The sequence below is a fragment of the Aquila chrysaetos genome, chromosome 10 (genome assembly GCF_900496995.4).
Source record: "Aquila chrysaetos chrysaetos chromosome 10, bAquChr1.4, whole genome shotgun sequence".
Classification (NCBI taxonomy): Eukaryota; Metazoa; Chordata; class Aves; order Accipitriformes; family Accipitridae; genus Aquila; species Aquila chrysaetos.
Window position 1 is genome coordinate 28,354,515 of NC_044013.1, and position 26,301 is coordinate 28,380,815.

General features: G+C 46.9%; 1 protein-coding gene across 4 annotated transcripts; it reads right to left on the minus strand.

The window, feature by feature from the left end:
* Positions 1-3,922: 3,922 nt before the first annotated feature.
* On the minus strand, positions 3,923-25,388 carry KY (kyphoscoliosis peptidase). 4 transcript variants are annotated; one of them, XM_030029302.2, is made up of 12 exons: positions 25,081-25,388; positions 23,985-24,047; positions 21,663-21,725; positions 19,490-19,564; positions 19,267-19,308; positions 18,504-18,554; positions 16,433-16,515; positions 15,948-16,056; positions 13,030-13,147; positions 7,725-7,913; positions 6,941-7,131; positions 3,923-5,861 (listed from the first exon to the last, which is right to left on the minus strand). In XM_030029302.2, exons 1-12 carry the CDS (start codon positions 25,211-25,213, stop codon positions 4,960-4,962), a joined length of 2,019 nt encoding a protein of 672 aa, XP_029885162.1. In that variant the 5' UTR covers positions 25,214-25,388; the 3' UTR covers positions 3,923-4,959. The 4 variants fall into 4 exon arrangements, with proteins under 4 accessions (XP_029885162.1, XP_029885164.1, XP_029885163.1 ...); XM_030029304.2 differs by lacking the exon at positions 23,985-24,047; XM_030029303.2 differs by lacking the exon at positions 19,267-19,308.
* Between the last annotated feature and the right edge of the window lie 913 nt (positions 25,389-26,301).

Here is a 26,301-nt window from a genome sequence, read left to right on the forward strand (position 1 = left end):
CTTCATTTCTTGTTCATACAAATATACAGAGTAAATCTTTTGTGGCTTATCTTGCCTGCTCATCAGGAACTTTGATCAACACCTTTTCCATCCTTTCCCTCCCAGAGTAGCTATGTTCTTTAAGGAACATGGAATATAATTCCTCTTTCCTTTAGGCTACCTGTATTTTCTCCAGTTAATTTCCCCTTAGTGGAATTTCTTAATATTTACTGGTTCTTGCAACTTCTGCCCTTTACTGTTTTTGTAGTATCTGTTGTCTTTATCTTGTCTTGCACATTGCTTGAAGTACTGCAAAATAGCTAGGAATGAATGGCTGACTTCTGATTGTGGTCACAGCTTTTACAAAAGAAGGGAGAGTAGTTGGAACTGGAAATTAAATTGAATGGGAGGAGAACCCACAAACAAGTGAGATTCATCTGTACGGCAGGTGTTATTGCAGCTACTATGTGAGCTGATATCAGCCTGTTTTGAATCTAGGCAGTCTCGGACACTGTCCAGTCATGTTGAACTGCTGCATTAAAATACATCTGTGACCTGTTTTGAGGAATATATTCAGTCCTTCCTCAAGGAAAGTAAGTTGTTAATGAGCGAACAGAACCTGTTTCCTATGGACTTGCCTTTCTTCCAGGGGCACTCTGCAGTTCTGTAACTGAGCCTTCACAACCTAGGGATGGAGACATCCCTTGTCCATGTCTGTAAGTTTCCTGTTCCTTTCCATCATCTTCACCTTGTCTTAGAGCAGCTTAATACTGTCAAGAAACAGGAATTCAAAAGCAAAATATGCATGCAGAACCCAACTGTCGGATCAGGCAGATGAGTTCAGCAAAGGTGATGCCTGTCTGCAGACTGCAGCCTCTTCATCATGCCATAAAATGGGACCGCACTTGGTCAAGCAATTCTGCATTCCAGAGTTCAAAGACGCTTGAATCAACAAGTCCTTTTATTTTGGCTTTCTTCTGGAGTTCTTTGAACAAGGATAAAACCTTCAAATCCATTCTGGATTCTCATTGTGCTGTCTTTGTAATGAGGTGTAGAACTGCCCACAGCTGGGGATAAACTATGGTCGTGCATTTTGCACATAGTCGGCACTGGCCTCGGTTCCTGTTCAGAGCTGTCCACAGGTAAGCATTTTTGGAGCATCCACCTTAATTATCCAGATCTCAAGTAAGGACTTGTTGGTCATGGGGCATTTTGACAAAAACTGAACAGCAAAATAGAACAAACTTTTCCTCTTCCTGGATGAACCCATAGATCCACTGAGAGTGTGGTGTGCCAGAACTCTTAGGGATTCCTCGTGGCCTTCAGCGGTGACAGCAATACCATTTTTTAAGTGATACCTTACAAACCATATTATATTTCCTGAAGATCTGTTAAGTAAGTTACTGAGTGTTGCATCATGCACTAAGTGTTTTCAGAAGTTCAGAAGACATTTTGGCTCATTAGTGATGTTTGCTTCCATATCCCTTTCCTTTAGAGATACTTGGCAGTTTGTGTTGGCAGAAGTGAAGAGTGAAACTGAAGATGATCCATTTGTTCAATTAGCAGCTATAATCCTGCAGTTTTTATCAATTTCTAATACATGTAATAAGCAGCTTAATTCATGGAGTAGGCTGTAAAAATTTGGCCTAAAGTGATCTAAAGAGTAAAATTTGCAACAGGGGAACTGCTGAATTACTTCTCTGTGCTGGTGTACGTGCTCTTTCCCACCTTCTCTCTTTGCAGATACACAGTGCCACAGACTCATGTGCCTGCTGTTTCTGGAGTTGCTGTGCATGGTCAACAGGAGAGGAGGACAGAGGTTGAGCAAGGCAGTATGATGAGTTGAACGGTTTCCTGCTCTCACTGCATTGCTCATTTTTAAGCTTGTGCCTTTCTCACAGCCAGCATGGAAATACCAGAGCATCTGATTGTATACTAACCATATTCATTCCGTGGGTGAGGAAGCTAGCTGGTGAGTAGATGTAAGTGCAGAGATAGGCTTGCCACAGATAAAATCTTGTTCTGTGCATACTTAATTTACCTTTACTGAGAAACAAGATGTTTGCAAAAGTGAGTGATCTGAATTCATAGTGCTAAGTAATTGCACCTCTTGTTGGTGTAGGGATTACAAAAACTGTTCAGTCCTAAGGCCTGCCAAGGGAGAACTCTGACTGAAATGGGAGAGCCGGTAGTTGTGAGATAACTGAGAAGTCTGTTCCAGAGATGTTCTCCTGGTGTTAGGGTCTTGGCTGTGCTGAAGAATGCATTTTTTATGAGGGAGGAGAAGACGACTTGTTTATCCTGGAGGGAGATGTCAAAGCAAGTACAGACTTTGGAGGTGCTTTTTATCTGGGGCTGCAGGGTTTCTCAGGCATTCTTCTCTGCCTTTGCAGTGTCAAACATCCCTTGGAATAATCGCCTGGCCCTGGAAGCTTTATAATTAATGAAGCTAGAAGAGGGGTTTTTTGTGTCTTTGAACTCATACCTTCAATAGCATTAAAGAATTTCTTACACATTTGCAGGGCTGAGCCAGATGTTTGTTTTCGGTTTGAAACAAAAATGTGGAAATTTATTTGCAGTACTTCTGTTTGTACCAGCCTAGCATCTCAAAAGGGGGAAGTTGTTGCAGGTTCTGTCTGTCCTTAGTGTGCTACATGTGTTCTTCTGTGGATGTGACAGTACTTTGGGTCATGCTTTACTTTGAGGGGTTAAATGAGTCTGTCTGGGCCTGTATACATGTGTATAATTGCAGGTGCCTGGGTTTTTTGGTATTGTGTAGGGGGAGGAGGCAATACTCCCCGATACCTTGCTAGGTGGGGGGCAACAGTGTATAAACTGTCCTCTCTACTCCCTTGGGATTATTCCCCCCCCCCCCCCCCCCCCCCCGCCATCATGAGATGGAAACAGAGCATGTGGGGTTAGAGAGAAACCTTGTGAAATGGAGTCTCCGAGTTGAGAAGCAGTGACCGCATTCATACTGGTGTTGCCCTGTGGAGAGGCTTTACCATGGCTGCCCACTACTTGTGCCTGTTTGTATAAGTGTAAGTGAAGGTTGCATGAAGGGTGTATGTAGTTTGGTATCCTTGACCCCTTATGTGAAAAAAGTAGTTTTCTTTAGTTCCTGAGCTCTCTGGGATGCCCCCTTATCCTCCAATTGTAAGAAGTGACATATTTGACTGGATCTGCTTGACCTGCAAAATGAAAGCTACTGAAATGTGACCTCCTTGATCTGAAAAATGGGATCTAAGAAAAAAGAATTCTTCTGCTAGGCACCAAAGTAAACCAGAGCTGTCTGTGCTTACAAACAAGGCTTGCTTTTACCTTCAAGGTCCTAGGCAATCAAAAAATCCCTGAGTCTTTCTTGCATCTGCATTCGTACTGTTCAGTATGTGTTGCTGTCCAGGGAGTGGATGCCTGCTGGGCTACAAGGCTTGTTAGTGTTCCTGCAGGGAGGAGCTGCTGCTGCCAATGTTTGAGGGCAAAGACACTTACCTGTTTTGGGGAGGACTTAAAACCTACTTTTATGTGACATATGGAGCCTCCTTGTCTCTGAGTACAAAAAGACCCCAAAGCATTGCTGTACTCCTGACATCCTAGAGTAAACTTCGTTAGCTTACGCGTTGTGTTTATACTTGCAACTCGTGTCTGCAGTAGCCTGGATACTCACTGAGACTTCTGCTACTTGAATACAGCTCCAGGTACCCTGCACACTCACTCAACTTGCTAAAAATGAGGACTCAAACCTGATTGCTGGGGTAGAGGGAGTAATGTAGGAGGGATTGGAGGCAGCGAGCCTGCTGCAGATGGGCAGCCCTTCACTATCGGGTGTAACTTCTGCCACCTAGTCGCTGAGGAGGAGGAGAATGTAGGAATAACCCATGTATTTTGTGTGGAAAATACAGCAGCTTTGTGAACAGGAATTCATATTGTTTGGTAAATGAAATAGAATGCAAAAACATAACAGGTTTATTTTAAATTCAAGCTCAAACATAATATCTCTTGGGTCATGCTAACACGGACATCTGAATCATTTATGAAAATGTTGCTTGACCTTATGATGTGTATTTGTGGTGAGATTCAATAGAAGACCACCTTTGCCTTGTGCATGTAGGGGTTTTCCAGGAGTACAGCACCAAATAGTTTTTTACATGATAATGATGTCACTCAGGCTGCTATTCCACATAACCCCTTAAGTTTTTTAGTTGCAGTATTGCACAGACAAATGGGAGTAAGGAGTGATTTTTTGAGAACTTTATTCTCCATTTTACTGTAGTTTTAGTTATGGAAACACCTGTATGCTTGAGATATGATTACAATGCTAATATTGCAGAAAAATGTTTACAGTTCAAATACACTTAATATAAAAACGTAAAAATGATTTTGTTTATTGTATTTAAGAGTCAGTGTAAAAAGTAATTTCGCAGTATCACTTAAATTTGTAAGACAATGAAGTGCACAAGAAAACTTCATGTTGTAGCTTCTTCCTAATACTTCTCTCTCCTGGGATGTATTTTGCAACTTGACTAAAGATATACAGAAACTCAGTTTAAGTTTCCTGAAGTTCCTCGTGTCCAATATTGCTGCTCAAAACCAGGGTGTAGTGGATTCTTCTTGGAGTAGCCATTGTAAGACTTTTCTTATGGTCCATAACTTTGAAACCAGCAATCGCTGCTGGCACAGAATGACCTATGGCCTGACAGTCAGTTGTTTTCTTCAAAATGTTTGTCTGGACAGTATTACTGAAATGTTGGTGAGGGTTTCATTTAATTTCTTCCACTGCTGCTCCCTTCTTAACAGGATTTTCTGCTTCTTTGAACTTCTTTGAGCCCATGGTCTTGCAAAAGCCTGCAAGTGTCGTCCTGCATTCATTGAAAGAACAGATTTGATTGAGAGAATGAGTGATCTCCTAAAACTGTATTGGTTTTGGGCATGTTGGAAAGGTTGGTTCATGCAGGTGAGTGAAAGAACAAGGAGGGGATGTTACTGGGTCTCAACTTCGTATTTCAGGACGTGTGAGTAAAAGCTGTGGTTAGCGTTCTCGTGCACCATCACAAACACCTCTCTGCATCCTGAAGTGTTGCAGGTTCCCTCCCAGTAGCCTCTGCTCTGGGTGAGAGGGTAAGTGTTCTCAGCTTGAACTAGCACCTTTGCTATCCCGTGCATTTTGAGTTTAAACTGAACGTTGCGATTCGCTGGCAGCAAGCCGGAGAGCGGCTCCAGTATTTCATAGTCTTCCACCCACTTGCTGTAACTCTGAGGGAAAGCTGGCCACTTCACTTCAGTGTTCAGGCAAGTGATGAGGTAGTTGAAGATGTAGTCGTAATTGCCAGGATCTGACTTCTTCTTGGCATAGATTTTCAGAACAAAGTTCCCTGCGTGGGGGAGATGGATCTTCAACTCAATTTGGTTCCCACGATGGATTTGCATGATGTGCCGCCTTCTCATATCCTCTGTCAGGCTGCTGTTATCGGAGTGCAGGGAGGCTAAGATGCTTATGTCTTTGCCCAGGGTGAAGGTGACAGAACAGCGCCCATCGTTGGTGTGAATGATGGGGTCGGGGTGTGATGGCCTCAGGAACCCTTGCCGCTCTGTGAACCAGCTTGGTCCAACAGGCTGATGCAGGTCCTTTGGGAAACGCATGGCCTTGTCCACAGACTTGCACTCTACGACATACTCTAACACGCAGTTGTAGACATCTTCTGAGGCTTTGGAGGGCTTGGCAAAGATCTGCAGCTTGTGACTCCCTGTCTTCTGTGGGTAGATATCCAGCTTCATTCCGTGTTTTTTCAAAGTCATTAAACCGTGTTCATCTGTTCCCTTCAGCTTAAACGTAAATAATGTGGCAGAACGGCAATCCACTGATACAGAGGCTTTTCCATTTACTATGAAATACAAAAGAAAAGAAACTGCGTAGGAGTTTCAGTACATTTTTTGCATGTGCACCCTGTTCTGGGAAGACTAATCTGTCCCAATAAATTGCTGCTTCTGTAATAGTAAAATAAAGAGCTGCAATTGACAGTTCATAGCTTGTCAGCTGTCTGCTTAGACCAGTGTCCCTCAAAAAGAATGAAGTGAAGAGTGGCCTTTGTTTTGGAGATGTGCATTTATCCTATTTTGATATACACTGAAATGGAGGTGTGGTCCTATAGAATATCAAAGCCTGTGTGAAATATAACTGAAAGTACCTTCAGCCCATGTGCTCGAGAAGGGCTTAATTAGATGTGATTAGACCTGATGGCTAGTCCAGTAGCTGTTCCAAGAAGCTTCAGAGAAAAGTGCAGGAACCCTCCAGTACATAGATATGAGATAATTTACCTCCATATGAGCCTGTTTCCAAACAGCTTGAAGATAAAATTAAGTCCTAAAATGTTGTTGCCTTTAAGTTTTAACTCTGTGTTTGTTCTTGGCATTCATAAATTAGTTATCTAGTTAAATTCCTGCAGCTCTTTTAAAATCTGAGGAAGGTGATCTTAAATGTGGGCCCTGTAGTTCAGTGGTGTTACCTGAATAGTTTTATGTTAAAAGAGCTGCTGGACTTACGCAGGTTGCTCAGTATTGCATAAAGAAGTGCCTGTTTATGCGTTGTTCAGTAATTCAAACTTTTGGAACATCATAAAAGGTTTTAATCTCATTTTCAAGCCAGAGTTACTAATATATAATAGCAGTACTTCTAATTTTGCACTGCTGATGCTGGCTGATAGAGTAACTCATCTTCAGCAGCTAACTGAGGCTTTCTTTTAGACCCAGGGGCGGCTACAATTTTTCACAGCTTGAACAAAAAAAGAAAAAAGACAGAAAAAAGAAAGAAGAAAGACCCTCCTCTGCCCCCAAGAGCTTTGAGTACACTCTGCTTGCCAGAACCAAGCTGGAAATATAATGCACTACATGCATGACAGTGTGTGGTGGATGCGGGGTTGCATAAGGAAAGATGCTCTGCAGCTTCCCCTCTGTGGGGTGTTACCTGTTTGGATGACACCTGTCTCCGGGTGTGCGGTCAGCAGGCCCAACATGTAAAAATTACTGTTGTGCAGCATGTTGTTCTCAAAATCTTTCAGCGTCAGGGTTGGTTTAAGAAGCTGCCAGTTACTGTTATCTGGGAAGTGATTGTTAATGAACAGAGCCGGGTGAGTCAGAAAATAAAACTCATTGTACCTGGAAGAAAAAGGAGGAGATTAAAGGAAAATGAGTAATTACAAACAGTTAATTCTTCCCCTGCACAGTGGTGGTAGTTTCAGCAGGAGGAAGTCAGAGTGTTTTGGACTCCTGAGAAACTGAGGTCAGTGGGTTTGAAATTCTCCAGGCAGAGAAGGAACCCGAGCTTTGGTCTTCTATTTCCAGGGCACATGCTGAGCTTTTGGATAAAATCAGGGTATTTGCACTACCCCCTGCAACCATGGGCTCCTGAAGAAGGAGGGAGGCACTGCTTGTTGTTTGAAAGTGTGGAGGCACCCTCTCTCAGGCAGCCAGAAGCTATGAATCAAATGCCATGTAGTGTTGCATAAACTGGATATGTGATAAGCAAAACAAGTTCACATTTAGCAGTTATATGGCTTGCTGCTCAGGGCTGCTGCCTTCCTACAGGTATGTACTCCATCCCTTGTATAGGCAGCCCAGATAACCTTGCTCAAGGCTTTGGGTCTTGCTGTGGGACCTAGAATTTGTCACTGTTTGGTGTGGCAAACCCATCAGCTTTCCTTCTGCCTTTTTGGTAGGTTTATGTATTAACATAGAGGATGGTTCTTTACCTGAAGGTGAATTTGGTGAAAGAATCATCGACAGCACCACTTCCCCAGGTGCTATCGAGCAAATGCCACCTTCCATCAAGGTAGACGGCGTTCCAGGCATGGTCAGAGTCCCCTGTAAAGCTCTGCCCCATCTTGTACCCATACCCCTTGGAGTATCCCGATAGCTTCATGCATTGGATTCCTGCAATACTAAAAGGAAACAATAAGATACAGCAGGAGGCTTCTGTTTTAAACCTGTCAGCATACTTTTGTGGAAGGACAAAAGGAGGAGCTAAGTCTGCAGAACTTCAGTCCTGTAGTCAAGTGGACCAGCTCCATCAGCTCCTCAGGTGCCTCCTTGCAGTTGAGTCCTAGGGGAGTTAGGGGTTTTAAATGTCTGAGTGTGCAAGTGTGCTTCTCTTTGAAAACTCCAACTTCTGACCCTGGTGACAGACTATTGTGCTAAATGCCTAGGTTATTGCATTTTTTAATTCTTTGGGAAGCTTGCTGTTAGCTGGGGTGCTGTATTTTTTTTTGCAGGGGGATCTCTGCACTTTGTACAGCTTTCTGCTAACTGCCTTCCCGTACCAGCCTGTCAGCACATCTAGAGACAGGCAAATTCTCCCCTTTGACCACTGACATCACATAGAGACTATTTTTCTGGGCTGTGCTAGTGAATGGTTTCATATGGGGTGGGCATGCAAGAGTAACCCAAGGTAATGATGCCTGCGGTGTTGGATAGGGGCTGTTTTTTCTTGTGGTCTTTGCACAGGGACTTGGAGAGAGCGTCCCACTGGAGGAAGGGGCTTTTCTCTTCCAGTTTTTGCATATTCCCTCTCTTTTTGTCTGATGCACCATCAATTCAATGTTGTTAGAGGAGGATGACAAAGCTGAAGTGTGCTTAATTGCTCTCTGTCTTGTTACTCAGTGGAATCCCTTTGATGCTGTCCACAATTAGCCCATGTAATTATGAGTTAAGTGTGTCTGTTCATGCTTGTGTTCTCTCTGTGATGGTAAGCCTGGTGTTTGACACCAGTTAAGATATCTTAGACCTCACGGGATTGTGAATGCTGATTTAGTTTCCTTAAAGAGTGAGCTTGTGCTTGCCCAGGGTACAAATGATTAAATAGTCTCTTTTTAAAAAACTAATGAATACCTGTGTTGATGTGTAAATAAGATTTAAATAAGCACTGTGTTAATAAGCTCTCTGCTGTTGATAGCAATGGATTCTAACATTGGCATCTTATTTCAGCATTAATCTAAGATTGCTTCACTTAGAGGACTGTCTTTTGTGTAGGATGGTATTGACATTTTTCTTCTTCATTGAAAAGTACGTTAAATGGAACAACTACCTTAAGTAATAAACTGTGCATGCTTCAAGAGCAAGATTGTCTGCATAATGTGGGTTTAACTCAGAAGAAAAGTGATATTTATGGGGAAGATAATTAGCACGGTTGTTAAGAAGTCACAGTCTGATAACAGATACTGGCTGGTAATTGGCAGTGCAGTAGTGCTTATAGGGAGGACTGCTTTTTTCACGGAGATGGTGCTGGTTTAAAGGGAAGGTGGTCACTTCAGCTTCTCATACGGACTTACTAAACTCAAACCTGGACATCTTTGTGTTACTTAGTTATTTGATACATTTTCTTTAAGAGTATCAAATTAAATTCTTACATTCTTTCTTAAAGTCTTTAAGAAAGCGTATCAGAAATAAAATCACAACTGGAAAAGGCTGATTGAGAGCCAGCTGGGAGCTTACGTTGGGTAGTCTGCAGAAAGAAGACAAAGTTACACAGAGAGGAGAAACGTGGCAGTACCCCATCCCTGCTAAAGATGGCTAGCAAAGAAGAGGAGGGAACATGCAAGCCAGCTCTCGTTTAGTGTGGGCTGTTACGCAGCAATAGCAAGGCACTGCCTGTCGCACAAGGTATTCAAAATGAATGTGGCAAGCCTGGAAGGAATGCCATTGAGAAACCTGGTGTCACAGGTGGTCTGTAAAGTCTTTGCCAGCCCGCAGTCGCCTGTGAGCCAAATTCTCATGTGGAACTGGGCAGTAAATCTGGAGCAACTCCACTGACAAGACTGGCGAGAGCTTGGATTTACATGATGTAACTGAGACTAGGCGCTGGCCCGGGAACTTTAAGGAAGGTTTGATCCTAGAAGTTTCAAAGGGGCCTAACAGGAGCTACGTACCAAATTCCTACTAATTTAATGGGGATTGGCATCTAATCCTTCTAGGCTTCTCTAGACACTCTTGTTAGCTGGGATATTTAGAGAGAACATTAAGGGACAAGTTCCGCCCTTCGTTCTCTCTGTGCTCTCACTTACAGTGAATGTTAGCAAAGCAGCAGGAAAAGTTTGTGCTCGGCTGTGTTAAAAGTTCCGAAAAGAAAGGTCAGAGCATTTAAACAGTGGTCTCTCTAATAATGGACAGACAAAAAACCAGGCCACAACATCCTGTAAAAGAGCAATCCTGTACTGGTGGAAAGAGTGATTGTGTCTTTGTTCTTGTGTAAATGACTTTATACAGTTAAATTAACCACGCAGAGAGAAGATTGAGAAGATCTCCAAAAATGCTTGAAGTGGCAATGTGATGGTAGAAGATGACCTAAATACAAGGTGGACTGGAAGAGCTGAATTAAGAAACAGTTGGCAACATCTGCTTGGTGCAGCAAGGAGGTTAAAAGCTAAATTGCTTTTCTGCTTCAAAAAGAGTAGGACATAATCTGGATCTTGCTACAGGTGCTAGTGGAATTCAATGGCACCTTCTTCCCTTTGATTTCAGGTTGACTTTGATGATTTCATCTAAAAAAGAAGCAAACCTGGCTTCTCCAGAGGGAGGCAGAATGGTTTATACTTGTGGTAGGTAGGTGTACACTCCTGTGCCTGAAAAGAGGGAAAGCTACTGACTGTAGAAAACAGGAGAAGCAAGAGGATGTGAAACCTGGATTATTTGCAGACTAGTTATGAATAAGGAGCAGCTAAGTGGCCAGATCCACTGATCTGGAGTGTGGTCAGCTTTGCTCCCAAAGGTCGTGCTGAAACCTCTTAAGTGCAAATACTTGTTTTGCCTCATCATTAATTCTGGTAAGTGAGTTTCTCCCTAAGTCCAGACTGCTAGGTTTTGCCCTAAATTGAATTCATGAATTTACACTCCCTGATTCACTCGGCAATGCTACCTCCTCAAGTTTGGTTGTCAGCTGAGAAGCCAATTCTTGATAAATGCTGCTAAAATATTGGTCAGAAGCCTGTGTTTACATTCATCGCTATTATTCCTGATGTTTGGAAACTGATGTTTTGTGGCTAGCTTTCTGCTATCCGTGCCCACCTTTCCTCTGTTACAGGAGTCTCAGCTAATGGGAAGAAGTCTGGCTGCCAAAGCTGTGGTCGGAGGTGAGAGTGTTGTGTCTGCAACAGGAACTCTTCTCTCTGCTGGCACTGGGACAAGTAGGACTCAATCAGTGTCAGCTGTTGACTTCAGCAGGACCTTTGGGGGAACTCCTGGTGACTGGCAAATTGGGTTGTTTGTTAAAGTTGCCTCAACAGGAGCTAGGAAAAAAAGGCACGTTAAAAGACCTTTTTTTTCCTCCCAAACTTGGCTCTGAAAAACCTTCATATAAGACGACTGCTCTTTGCCTCTTGCCTTTATGCTTAGACTCAGCATAAGACTTGAACAGTGCACAAGAAGAAGGGATGAGGAGGTCCCCTTGCAAGAAAGGGGTGTTCTCTTTGGTTATAGTTTTTCAGGAGAAGAGCTAAACATTTAGCTAATATTTGACAAAAATAATAGGCTGGATGACTGGGAGGTTTCTTGAATCACAAAATGAATAATCAACCTGGAACTGAGAAATTAGGAGTAAATCAACAGAGCCTTTAAATAGTAAAAGATATCCTTGGAAAGATTAATGTTTTTAATGAACTAAATGCAAATTTCCCCCACTTATAACTGCTGATAACTGTTCCATAAGATGCAGTTATAAATTCATACTTCATCATTCTATTTCTTTATTTTACTCTTTAGAAAGCAAGATCTAATATTGCAGGATATGTTACTGGTTGGAAGCATTCACCACTTTAACATCTGGCACAGTATTTTTTTTTTTTTTTTTCAATCTGTCCTTCTCCCTGTAGATTTTGTTTGTTTCATGGTGAAAACCTTCCCAAATCTTTTTGGATGGTGTGGAAGTCCAATTGTTACTTACACATGCCAGTTAATAACTGGTCTTTAATTTTTTTCCAAAGCTATCTTGTAAATGGAAGGTGCTCCCTGGGAGAGCCACCTTGCAAGCCCGCACTCTTAGGAAAGTACACCATTGCTTTCTGACACTAGGAAGCCCTTCCAATCTTGTGTCCCTGTGTCATCAGGTCCAGTTTTCTCCTCTTGGGCAAGCCTTCTACATAGGGCTGGTCCCAAACTTGCCAGGCACCTTCATTGCCTTCACTACTCCTCTACACCAAATTATTGCATGCAGCTGTGAGAGGTGAGATGCTGCTCCTTGCTGTGGTGCTTGAGGGTTGCCTTGCACAAGGCCATCTCCTTTCTTTCCTGGGCTGGAGAAACGTGAGGGAGAAGGGATTTGTGCTGCATTCATATGCAAGGCACCTGTGCTCCCTGCCAAGGAAGGGGCTGCCTTTTCTCTGAAATGGCTTTGTGATTGTAAAGTCCTGCTTTGTGGTGGAAATGACTCATTTATGCAACTAATCCCCAGTGAAGTCAACAAGGTTTTGTAGGCAGGAGAATGGATTTTAGTCATTAAATGCCGACATAGCTATAAAATGGGAACTGCAGTATTGGCCTCAACGGTGATGCACCTTGAGATTGACCGCAGAAAACGGTGCGGTAAGTGTGAGGCCGTGTCCCTGTGGTGCTTCTGTAGCGGAGGGGAGAGGGCATCTCCAGAAGGTTTTGGGAAAGCACCTTCTGGGAGTGTGCCTACCTCTTGCATGGGAGCATGTTGGAGACAACACTCCTTGTTTAAGTCTTGCGATGCTTTTAACCTTCACATACAGATACTCAAAGGAAAAACCTGGCTTCTTCTAACCAAATTAGCTCTGTGTTTTCATCTGCCATTATGTTAATGCAATGCGAAGCTCAGCAGATGGCACAAAGCAAATTATGCTGGGGAGGGGAGGGTGGAGGAGGTGGAGGAGGAAGCAAAATTGACCTTTCTAGGACTTGCTGTTTTTCCACAGCATGGTTTGAAAGCTAAAGTTCCACGTCCTGCTTAAAGTCACATCAGTCAATGCAAAGGCAGACAGAATAGGCACAGAGATGACAATGAATGTTAACTCTCCCTGGCATTGAATGTTTCTGAGCTTAATTTACCTGCACATTTGTTCAAAGAGCCCAGCGTATCCCTCGCAAATGCTCTTCCCCGTCTGAAGCACATCTATGGGTTTGCTCGACAGCTGGCTTTTGTTATGGTAGCCCACTATGTCGTATTCTGTGGGAAGGAACACAGACAAAAGTTCATCCAAAAGCCTGAGGCAATGGGGGTCGACGGGCAGCAGGAGCAACGCTTGGATTGCTTTTCATCTCCGTGAGCGTGAGCAAAGAGAAACGAGCCATGGCACGTGCTGTGCAAGGATGTCGTGGACAGCTGGTGGGGGGAGAGGGACAAGGTCTGTCTCTCATCCCTGTTTGTTGTAAGCCTGGGCTGGGCTGAATCCAAATGGGAGGAAAACTCTGCTTTTTTAGAGAAAGTGGGCCTCCCCAGGGGCTGCCCTCATGCAGGGGGATCTACGATCTCAAGAGCGCCCAGTAAAAACCAGAAAGCTCTGCATGTGAAGGAGTCAGACTCATGTTACTGTCAAAAGAAACCATTGAACTTTTTGCACTCTTTACAAGCAATTTGTATTAAAAATACCTGGAAAGTAGCTTGTTGGGAAATACCTGAAATGATTTGTTGCAAGTGAGTCATATTAATACCTGGAAGCGTAGGAAATCTTAATTTGTTTGAATGAATGCAGAAAAGCAGCACAGCAGTGTTCCTTCAGACAGAGCTTGAGGAACTGGTCTGGGAAGGTTAATTCAATACCGACCAACCTTGGTCATGTCCATAACCTCTTTCTTAAAATATGAACATATTATTCTGACAAAGCTCTAAGGAATGCTGCATCAGCTGATTCATCCTCCCTTTAATGCTGTGGAAGAGGAAAAAAAGCTGGCAACACGCTGTATTTGTGCTTTGATGAAATGCTGCAACTGCTTGTCTTTTATCTAAGGGGCTCAGCTGACGGCTGCCTCAGAGTTGGCTGGTGGGGCTGTAGGGAAAGGCTGGCTTTTTCCACCTGGGCTGTTCACTGGGCCACCAGCAAAACTGCAGAGCACTTTGAGAGGTATGGAGAGCTAGCTGGCTGCATGTGGCTCTGTATTTATGCTAGAAATGATAGCTAAAATAATTTCTTTTAGTGCTGCACAGAGGTAGCAGTCCATTGCAGGCAGGGAGTTGAATTGGGTGGGAAGAGATAACCAGGGAGCAGCGCTCTCACTTAAAATCCAAACAAGGAAGGAGTTTATATTGTCCATGCCCTTCCAGGATGGATACATGGCATTTTTGTGAGCCGATTTAAATTCCTAGCACTGTGTTTGTTTCCCATGCATGTAAATAGGGGTCAGTCTCTGCAGGAAGGAAGGAGAACCAGGGCTAAGATGGTGTAAAAAAAATCTTGTGGGGGGATCACAGCATACCTGTCGGGGATCAGAGACATCCCATGAATGTGTGTTAAGGTAAATGGACCGACTCAAACCAGACTGGCCGTCCCAAGCAGGATCTGGCCCAGGCAGCGGCAGGCAGAAATGAGTTAATAGTGTGAAGACTGAATGATCAGCAGCTGACGGGAGCTCGGCCTGGGATGAGTCAAATGCTTGGTTTCAGGAAATGCAGTGAAATCAGCAGTCTGCATATTTAAGGGCAAGATTAAAGCTGCTTGGGATTGACCTAACTATGCTAACCGTGCAGTTGCTGGCCAAGCTCTGCTGATCTCAGTGGGTGTGAGATTAGGCCAGTGCTTCCCAAATTGCTCTTCTGCTCTCGATCAGCTGGCCTGTTCAGCCAGCGAACTGCACCGCACCAGAGCCCGTCAGAATGTGTAAGAGGTGAGGGAAAGAAGAGCTGCACTTCTCCCCCTCTTCCCCCTAAGAGTTAATGGGAAAGAAACACTTTTGCATATGTCTTGCAAAATGCGATCATGTTGCACATCCAGTTTCCCCCCACCAAGGAGCTTGGGGTGGCAAGAAGTCCTTTGTCCCTTCTGATGTGCCAGATTGGAGAGGCTACAAATGCTGCCTCCTCCTCCTTCTTTGTCCTCTTCGCATCTCTTGGTTATTTCTGAAACTGCAGTGTTGCTTGGATTGGGGTTGGGTAGGAAGGGGCAGGGGAAACTGGGTGATTGCAGCTCTTGTGAAGGTTGAAAGGGTGCACGTACAGGCAGGAACGGTGATCATGCAGGTGCCAGCGTGTTTTATGAAAGCTGGTCTCTCTGATGTGCTGTGCTGACATGGCTGATGGACATGTCAACAGGAGGAACGCAGTTAGGTACCATCTAGAAACTGGAGTATGGGATGTATCCACAAAACACAGGGGCAAAGCTGGCAGCAAAACAGCCAAGAGACTGTCAGAGGCGAGAAGGCACCTCACCCAGGACGGGCTGCGCTCAGTGCTGCGCTGTCCCGACTGCTCCTTGCAAGGGGTGGTCTGCTGCCCGAAGAGGAGCTGCAGAAGCGGCTGTGATGACACCGAGCTGGGCAAGGCAGTTTGATGGTTCCTGGTGGTACCTCCTGGAGCAAAGGCACCAGCATGCAGAGTGCACTGGGAAGGGCTGCATGGGGGTTGCAGGCATTCAGGACAGTGGTAGAGGTGAAACTTCTGGTGGCGTTGGATGGCTCTGTATGTGGTGACCAAGCTGCCTTGGCAGCCTGGCTTCGTGCTCCGGCTGCTTAGATGATAGAGACTTGTATGGTTATACCTTCAAATGAGTCAGGTAGGAGTTAGAGATTCATCATGTGGAAAGGAATCATTTACACAGAAACCTTGTAGGGCCTGGCAGTGCTAGGAGAGGGACTGTGGAAACAGAGATGCTGAGATGACCTCTGAATACGTTTCTGGATAAATACATCCAGAAAGCCTTCCTCCTACCCACCATGTGCAGCTAACCCACAAGGTGTACAGAATAAACTGCAATGGCAGTGTAACAGGGGTGACAGCAACAGCCTTATCTTCTCAATTGAAGATCTCAACCTACCTATGTGATGGCATATCCACATCCATATGGCTCGGACTTTTTCCAGATCGGTCCGGGCTTGTTTAAGCAGGGCTTTAACAAGTTCCTCCACGCTGTTCTTGACATTTACCTGTTTGTGAGGGGAAGCATTGCAAGATCGTGGTGAAGAAATTGCTATGGTAGATCTCCCTTCCTCCCCGCTGCCTTGCTCTTCTAAAGCTAGCTTCACCTGCCAGGAGACTGCTCTAACTCGAGCTTCATTAAAAATAGAAATACAAAGCAGTAGTTCCACATTTTGAGCAATTATTTTTGGTCATAGTTTCCCTCCTAGAGTGGGATCTCTGTTGCTGATGTTTGCAGGGAAATGGTTTTTCACTTATTTGGGAGATTTTGAGGTACTTGGCCCGATAGCTCAGACTAAGCTGGTGTTAGTGCTGATAGCTAGGTTTCAAGGAACGTCCCCGCAGGGGAGCTGGGAGGAGGACAGAGGCAAAAGCAAGACTTACTTTTAATGCGTAGGCATCCAGCTTCTCAAATTGCTGCAGATCTACTGGCATGGATTTCAAAGAGGATTTGTCCCATGGATATACTGGGAAGAAATGAGTTGTCATTGTCTCAGATAGGGAGGGGGTATTTTTCCTGGCTGTACGCTTGAACAAGGGGACACTGCAGAGCTCCTGCCCGACCGGCGGAGGCATCCATCAGCGGGTGCTTAGGGAGCAGAGGACATGAGGGCACTCGCAGAAGGTCCCTGCCAGCTGCATGGAAAACAGGAGCCATCCTGTCTAGTCTGATATAATTTGGGCAATGCTGGAGTGGGAGGTGCCCCTGTGTCTTTGGCACTGTATAACAGCATAGAAAATCCCAGGATATTATATGGAGATGCATGAGATATAATGGAGAAGTATCAGGGAAAATCTGTACTGTGGAAGCTCTGGCAAAAACTTTTTTTTTTTAAAAGACCCAACAAAGAGCTGGATTTCTCCAGTAGTTTTGCTGAAAGCAATGACTGTTTTGCATGGTAAAGGGCCACGATTCTGCACAAATTCAAGCACATGAGAAATGTAACATGGGGAGCAGTCAGACTGCAACTGGTGTGCCTACCCCACTGCATCTTTGCAGGCTGTAGGCTCCTGGTTCTACTCGGTGTGAACGAAGGGTTAATAACTTGCCCTAATTAATCAGATAACTTATTTTTTAACAGTCTCCATATGAGCTGACACTGTTCTCTCTCATCAGCGAGCCACCCGAGTGATGCAGCTATAGCTCGGTGCACAGACGTATCAGGTGGATGTCTCCCCTGGACCACTGTCTGCTCAGTCCTCCCTTTTCTTCTGAGCTGGTGAGAGGAAAATTGAGCTCTACAGCAATCTCTCCCCCTGTCATGTGCTGTCAAAGCCATTCAGGACTAAAGAGATTCTTCTAGCTATCTCTGTAGGATTGTTATTTCTCTGGAAAAAAGGATTTAAAAGAGATCACGAAGTGAAAATGCTGTTGTGCGACTCCTCAGCGCTGGGAGAGGTGAATGAATGGTGCCGTAAGGCTGCTGTTTTGCCTGGAGAGAGGTGACAAGAAGTAAATTGCCTTGGGCTGTGTGTGGGGGCACAGAGGCTTTGGCTGGTTGCGTACTGCTTTATTCGTAACCCTTGCTAAGCAAGCATGACACCCCTCTGCTGCCTGCTCAGCAAGTACTGGTGGGAGTGGGATGCACAAGAGGCTCTGAGAACATCTTATCCTAGCTGAGAAGCCGGCAGTGCTTCTGAAATCTGTATTCATCACCTGCTCCCTCTCCATCTCCCCAAATGGGGTTCTGGCCCCTTTGCTGCCAGCTCCAGCCCACTGGGGATGTGGCCAGAAGGTCTATTCCTGACTTGCAAAGGTGTTTTGTTAACATGAGCCCTGCTTTTCTTGGAAACCTCTGCCCCAGGGAGGGGTTATGGGGCATCCTGCATCCTGCGTCCTGGTGAAGGTGCAGCCTGCTAGGTGGGATGCAGGTGCATCCCCACGCCGGGCAGGCACCTGTCTGCCAAAATCAGCATGTAGGCACATGGCATCTGTTTCTTAAACAGGCTTGTTTGTTTATCTCAGTTTTCCCTGTTAAGTGCTATTATGCTGACCTAAAGAGAGATAAAGCAGATTTACGTATTTAAAGGTTTCCACTCTCTACAGCTCTGAAAATTACTTTTTGCCTTTTGGGAATGGGATGGTTTTTTTAGGATTGGTTATCAGTTTTTCGTCTTTGTCAGGTTAAAGCCGCAGATGCGGGATCCGCAGTTAGGAAGTGTGCATCGTGCCTGTTTCCAGAGTAGCCTTCCTCAGGTGTGGAGCCTTGGGAAGGTCTCAGGCACATGTGACGTTCCCAAAGCCATCCCCATCTGCCACCCCAATGAACAGGGAGTTGGGAAGCCGAAGGCTACTTGTGGTAATAGAAATGAAATCCCTTGTCCATGCACTTCAGTCTAGGCTTGCAGCAGGGCAAGCCCTGTTTCTAGGACTTGATGGGCTTCTATCTGGGGCTGCCGCGTGTTGTGCCCCACCATGCCACTGGCGTGGGGTGAGGGGACCGCTGATAGTTACCATGCAGGTCTTTTCCTTCTGGCGGCCGCGGGGCTTCAGTCCTCTGGAAACCTAGCAAAGTGGAGAAGGGAGTGTGAGGCGAGCAGTTGTTGGCAGGAGAAAAAAGACAGACAGAAATAAGTGATTCTGGGGAACAAGACTGGGTGGAAAAAGCTGAAATTCAGGCTTTTCTTTGCCCTTTCCCTTGCATTCGGACATGGGTGTCAGCACCCTGTGGAGTGTGGGTGCCAAGGGGAGAGGGATGAAGCAAGCTGCCTGGACCGCGGTGCACTCTGCATCCCCTCCTCACCATCCTGTGGCTCTGCAGAGGCTGCATTCCCCAGCAGTCAGGCATCTCTTGTTCCAGCCTGAGGGCTGGGGACATCAAACCCCTGCCCACCACCTGGCCAACCCCCACCCCCCCAGGCGTGGAAGAAGGGAGAGCTGAGCTCCAGAGCTGTTAGACGATAACCCTGCAGAGAGCTCTGTGGCAGCTGGAGGATTTCGGGGGGATGCTGCAGCCCGCAGACTGTCACCACCTGTCTCGTCCCAGGGCTGGAGGAGGAGGACGCTCCCCCTGCCCCAGGAGCAGAAGGGTCCTCAAGCCCCAGGTGCGGGCAGGGTCCAGCAGCATCTGCCTGGCAGGCAGAGCAGGCGGAGTGGTTGGCATCCTCTCAAGAGCCTCGAGCCCCCGTGGGGAGAAGGGAGCCTGTCTCCTCCTGGGAGCAACCTCCTGGGCGAGGGCTAGCTTGAAGTCATGCACCGTGGTAGAGCAGAGCCTCACCTTTGTTCTCCTGACCTCTCAGGCTGGGCAGCCTCCGGGGACCTGCAACAACCCCGGCATGCTTAGTGCAATCACCACAACCCTTACCCTGGCTCGAGGGCTGCAACGTCTCCTCGAGCTCCCCGGGCTTCTTGCCCTCCCTATTTCTGCAAAGGGAAGGACGTGGCCCCTTCGCCGTCCCACCCTTGACCCGCTCGGCCAGGTCTTAAAGCCCGGGCTGTACCTTTTCCAAAGGAGAGTTTCTTGAAGAGTTGTGGGGTGGTATCCTTGGGATGAATCTCCACCGTCACTTGGGTTCCTGCAAGAAATGATGACAAACTCCCTAAGAAAGGGAAAACTAACCAGGACACAGAGAAGAAGGGCAGGATTGCCTGCCAAGGCATTGTTGAAGTCAGTTCTTAGCTTTGGCAAAAGAAGTGGCAGCTCTGGCGATTGTGAAGGTACCAAAGCGCTTGGGTTTCCAGGCAAAACAAAGCACCCTTAAGATAAACTGTATGGTCAGAAAGCCTGCGGTCACCTCCGGTGTGATTTGTAATTCTCAAAAAATAAAAGACAGCCCATTATAGCCTAACAGGTGATAAAGCAGCTCATAAATAAAGCAGAAATCCTCAGCGAGGATTATGTGGCGGCTTAAAAAAAATGGTTTATCACTGTATTAAATAGCTCTTGATGGAGATACAGTAAGCAGAGAATCAATTTCTTTCATTGATTTTTCTTGGAATCAAACAGAAAAAGGCTCAGAGCTATGAGAATGGTTTGACTTGTGATATTAAAATTTTTGGCAAAGGCCATTGCCTGTAAGAGGCAGCATCCTGGCAGAGCGGGCTGCAGTCCAGGCATGCTGTGGGACTTGCACTCTGCATGCCGTGATGCTCCAGAACAACCTCAGATGGAAATCTGGGGGTCTTGTGTTTAAAGTTTCATAGAGAGAAGTACAAGGAAAAAAGTTAGGGAGTATCTTATAAGAATTACCTGAACTTTTTGGAGAAGACTGCATTTTTTTGGCAAGTATTTCAGAAGATTTTGCAACCACTGAGGTTCCCTGGAGGAACTCAGCATGCTCAGGGACTCCCCGTTTCGGATCAGACAGAGGTTACTCTGGAGTCTGAAGGTCAAGATGTTAATGCACCTCGGGGCTGCCATCCAGTTGCACGTGCTACCTCCTACAATTTTATCGAGAGTCTTGTGACATTTGGGGTTTTCCTTGAAAGGCAGCTCTTGGAACCAGCTAATTAGGTAAGAATCTGCACTTTCATCAGAGAATAAGTTTTTCCACAGCATTTAACTTTAGAAAAAGTTAAGCATCTCCTGTGATTGTGCAGAAAGGGTCGATGTCCTTTAAGCACCAAAAGCAGAAGGCAAGAAAAACTGTAAAACTATAAAACCCCCCTTTTAAATCGTAGAGCTTGACTCCAATTCTGGGATGATTGCAGATATCCAGGTGTCAAGATTAGAGCTGGCTGGTGTATTTTGTCAGTTAATTCAAAGGTAAAATGAAGTTGTTTCTCAAAGGGATGACTTTGTGCAAACGGTATGATTTCCTCAAGATTTTTATATTTTCAGGAGTCCCTTTTTTATTTCTCAATATTATTTTTAGCTTTGGGTTTTTGTGGGTTTTCTTGCCAACTTCCACTTTCTCAGTTTTTCCCCATAAATTAAAAATCTTCATTTTCAAGAAGCAAATTTAATGGTGAGGAATGCCTTCTTCCAGTAAGTTTAAAAGGCATTTAACAAATGAAAAAAATGTAATTCCACAGAAATTTTTCAAAGTGCTACATTCATTGCTTTAAAAATTAATGGTATGAAATGGTTACTGATGTTTTTATGACTTTTTTTACTATTCCTAATCAAGATTTCCTTCATAAAGAAACACTTGCTCTTCTCCTTCTCTGTGGCCAGACCAGTCCTTGGCCAGCAAGTGCTCTGGGGTGCAGCTGGCCCAGCACTGCCCCTGCTCTAGTGCAGGGATGGCTCCTTGCGAGGATCTACCCTATGAAAGGACTTCTGTAACCAGCTGTCTTAAGCTAAACTTCTGCCAATATTATTTCTTCCAGCCCTTGCACCCTTCCATCAGCACTGGAATAGCTGACATCAGCAGGAGTATGTTCTTACTATGCTTTCCAATTATGTCTATGCCATGTCCTGGTGGTCAGGGGATGGTGGAAACCCAGGTGCTCCAGGACCCACCTCCATGCATCCACCCTGAAAGACCCAAGGATTCTCCAGGCTCCCCTGGGATTTTTAATTCTTCATGCTCAAGATCACAAAATTGTCGAGGTGGGGCTTTTTGCTCTTTCAGGGTGTTCTGAGGTTATTTTATTACAGAAAAAAACTTGAGCGGGAACTCACTGAAGCTCTGCTCTGAAAAAAACGGTATCCCTTGGGTCGCCACTTACCTTCATTAGAGTATGAAGTAACGGCTTGTGTCTGCTTGCAGGACTCCCTGGAGACTCGCCGGCCTGGTTGCACAAAGAAAAAACATCTCGGTGCCTTGAAGAAAGCAAAGGTGCCCGGCGCGGAGGTGGATTAAATCTGTGCCTTTGCTCAGCAGCGAAGTAAGTAACGACACAAGAAGCCTGAGCCAGTTCTCCAGCTTTGAAGCCCAATTGCTCATGGTCCAGGGGTGACTGGCCCCACTCCAGAGGGCTGCTCCAGCCTAGGGAAGGGCTGGAGTGGGTGCTGCTGCTCAGGGTGGGAGGTCAGGGTGCTTGGACCAGCGGGTGCGTGTTTGGATAGGTGGACGGGAGGGAAGGGCAGCACGGGGGGGCTTGGAGGCCGTGCGGTCCCTGAGTGAGAGCATTGGTGTGATTGTCAGCACCTCATCCTCATCTTCATCTCTCTCCTCTGTGCTCTGGAAGCCCCTGACTGTCTCAGTGATGCCGGCTGGCCCTGGGGTCCCTGAGGCAGAGGGAGGTGAGTGGAGAACCTGGCGTGCCTGGAGAATTGCAGGCAGCATAAATCCGCTCCCTCGGGCTGTGCTGACAGTTAGCAGGGCGGTCAGCAAATGCCAGGCGACACTGAGCCCTAGCTCCCGCGTGGCTTTGGATGCTTGAGCCTTGCTGGAGGCGGGGTGGACGTTGGCCAGGGCGATCCCTCGCTCTTTTTCAAAGCGTCATGGAATCACCATCCTGCCAGCCACGAGAGACCAGTGCAAGGAACCCGGTTTTTCACGGCTCATCCTGAAGGCCAGCTACCAATCGTACCTCGTGGCTGTGACAAGGATCAGGCCCGTGAATGATGGGATTTTGTGGCGTGGCATGGGGCCGCAGCCTGTTTGCCTCAGTGGGGTTGGGGTGAGGCTTATGTAATACAGTTTGTAAATATTGCGGCAGCACCAGCTGCTCTGTGGTGTCAGAGGCTTCATCAAGGTGCTAACATGGCTGATTGAAGGGGAATTTATTAACCCCTGTGGTGCCAGAGGAGTGAAAGCTCTGCCTGTTCCCTTGGCACCTGAATTCCTTAGTAATCCCCAGAGGGATTTAAACTGCCTAAGGTAGAGCTGCAACAGAAGGTTTCCCATATTGCATACTAAATACTCCTGCCATTAGTTAGGTGTGGTAAATGGTTGATACTGTCCTCCCACTTGTCATGGAGGCTCTGACTTGTGCTCTGCAGCTCTGGTTGCGGACCCTCTTGAGCATGATGGAGGAGTGAGAGAGAGAGTGTTAAGTATTTATATGCTTCCCAGAGTGGAGGCTTTTGTTATCATCTGGTGTCTGAGACCACCAGATTTGTAAAAAAACCCCCAAAGTTGTATCTTGCCATGAAATATTGCTCGCTCACAGTCTGTGAGAGCCATCCAACCGCCACTGATTTCAAAGGGGCTTGGATCAGGGCTCCTATTGAGCATTGTCCCGGGCACAGCTGTGGCTTTTGTGTGCTGCTATTGCTTGGCCTGTGGACCTGTTTGGTACCATGAGAATTACCTGTTGTCTTGCTTTACCTTTGCCCCCCACCCTTCTCTGCTAGACATCACATTAGGCTTAGACTACCAGGAAAGCAAGTCAGATGGTCTGATTCCCTTCCCCTGGAGCTGCTCTGTCCTGTTGCATCGCGATCCAGCAGCCTGGCTGCGTGCGGCCAGGGGTGACCTCTTCAGATGTTCCTTCTGAACTGTTTCAGGGCAGAGGGGTGAGGAATTGGCAGGGGAACTTTCAAGACTAGCAGCCACATCGTTCCTGGATAGCAATCACACCTGCCTTGCACTCAGCAATCTCTGAGCGGGGGAGATGAAGAAAGGACTGGTGGATAGACGGATTGAAACCCCAAAGGTTTCTTGCACACCCCAGACCCTGCTTAAGGTGTGTGAGTGCTGGCGAAGTCTCTGGAAGGTCTATCTGCAACCTGAGCAATTTGGGGCACTGAATTTCCCCTGCCATCAGCTGGCTGTGAAACGTAAGAGCTCCGTGCACCTGAAATATGACCGAGCTCCATGGCAGCTTGCAGGAGAATCCCCTGCAGATAGTTGTGCATGGGCTGTATAGTGCCACCAATGTGCATCCTGGCCACGGGGCAGAGGACAGCATGGAGGGGACACTTCCCATGGCACATGGCCCGAGGCCCTTCACGTGTCTCCACTGAAGCCTCCCAAAGTGCTGGAAAGGGATGGGTTGTTTTGAGCATGTTTATGCTCGAGAGGCACAGCTGGGTGCTGAAAGCTTGCAAATGGGTTTTGTGTACTGTGGTTAGTTTATCCGTAGAGCGAGAAGATGACATACCATTAAGGTCTCTCCCCTGAGGTGGCTGTGATTGGCTATTTCCATTTCCATCATCCTGCAAACCTATAAAATATAAACGTGAGATTGGCAGGCTGTCCTCCTGTAGTGAGGTTCTGGCACTGCCCGGAGGCCAGGCACCCCAAAACCTTTCATGTAACCCATCATTCCATCTGAAATGAGTCGTCATCAGGATCCACCTTCCCTGTCTCATCTGCAGCGTTTGTTGCAGCCACTGTTGCTAAAGTATGAAATACCAGGAAGAAAGTGTAATAGTCCAGGTCTAAGTTGCTTTGATAGGGCTTGCTTGTATTTGGGTAGGTGCTGGATGCTGTGTTAGATGAAGTATGAATACAACTTCTGTGTCAGCTTTGCCTATCCTTGTTAGCCTGGAACTGGTTGTCTGAAAATCTAGCTTTTCCCCAAGGCTTTAGAGCAGGAATACTCCCTTTTCTCCTTTTACTTCTGCAGGGAGGGTCCCCTTACAGTTGCAGAGCACAGCCTTAGCTTTTTGGAAGATCCCCTGAAGGATAGGAGCTGGGCCAGGGAGACTGTCCCAAACTGTAGCTATAAATGGCTCAGGGTAGTCATCCTTGGAGACAAAGCCTAGACACGCTTCAAACAAAACAGTTTTGCCCCGTACTCTGTTGTAGTAGGCGCTGGTCTGAGGTAAAACTGCTGAGCTCTTGCCCTGCTCCCCTTGCACAGCCGAGAAAGCCTGTGGAGGCATCTCAGGGCCACCACAGGGCAGAGCAAACATGGTCCTCAGATTAGTGCCTGTGTGTATGCCACCTCCTCCAGCACCCCGGGTTGCATGCACCAGAGCCAGACACCGAGCAACATGCAGCATGCAACGTTGCACAAGCAAGGGCTGTCCTGCACCAGGAGGACCAGAAAAGGCATGCTGGGTTTCTACAAAAAAAGTTTGAAGTTTGGGGTTTTGCAGCATGTCTGCAAAGGAAAAGAGGAGACAGAGGGGGGGGGGGGAAAGCCCAAACCCTGCTCCAAAGCTGCTTGCTTCGCTTCTCCATCTCCCAGGCAGCCGGTGCAGCACCTGCAGCCCTCCCCTCCCTCGCACCGACTGCAGGCGGGACGTTACCTGCGCTTCGGCTGCCTTCCGTCTGCCTCTCTCTCTGCCCTTTCTGCTTGCTCGCTGTCTCCTCAGGGTGGACAATAAGCAGCAAATTGATCGTGACTGCACTGGGATCTGTCTTAAAGTCCATGGTACCCATCAGAGCATGGCCAGGGCGTCAGTCCTCCTGTGAAGCTGCTGCTGCTGCGAGCTGCTGTGTTTGTTTTCCACCCTTGGAAAGGCAAGCGCGCTCCCCCCCAGGCTGCAGCACCAGCGGGCTGGCCCTGCCAACTGCACCATGAGTGCTCTGCCAAAGCCGACCCTAATGAAGAGGTTGCAAGTCACCTTTGAAAGGAAATCACAGGAGGGATCCGTTTCCTAAAGCTGAGGAAGGAGCAGCGTTTCAGCTCGGGGCGGGGGGGGGTCTGGTTTCAGAGCATGCCCCCGGCTCACCCTCCCCTCTCTCTGCCCTTTTTGGCTTTAAGCACTTAACTACACTCAAATCCCCCAGCAGCACTGTTCACTGGGGGGGATTCGCTTCCTGGCGCAGGCAGAAATCCTTAAAAGGCTTTCTCTTTTGATCCTCTCCCTCGGCAGAAACTTAAAGGATGCTTAGGAGTATAAATAATAACTGCTGCCGGAGGAGGGGAGAGGAGGGCAGCAACTGCGGCGGGGAGAAAGGGGCTAGAAATGGGGCACGAGCAGCCATTTGCGGCGGGGAGGATCAATCTTTGCAGGGCTGCTTGGTGTGCGAAGTGACAGTAGCGAAGGGAATTGCAGGGTGCAAGCTAGACTGTCCCAAAGGAGCCAAAAAAAAAAAAATCAACCTCCTTCTGCCCCCATCAGCCTGCGAGCCCGGCTCTTTGGGGTAGCTGGACACTGCTAATCAAAAAAGGAAAGTCGTGCAAATCCCCAGCTTTCTAGAAACTGTCCCAGCCTACAAAATGGGGGACAAGAAGGGTTACAGTGCAGGTTAGCAACTTGGCTCAGCTGGTCTCTGCAGCTCGGAGAAGGGGCTGGCAGGGAGACGCTTTCTAATTTTACCGCTGGCCCCTGTCCTGCTCACGCTGCCAGCCCCGGCTGGCTTGGCCGGTGGTCCCGGGGGAGCGATAGCACCTGTGGGCTGAAGGGCTCTCCGGCAGTGTTAGGAAGGGCTGCGGGGGTGCAGGAGGCACCAGCTGGCGGGGGCGGGGGGGCCTCGGGCTCGGGAGCTTGGCACCGGCAAGGTGCCTTTTTGCGGGTGTCGCG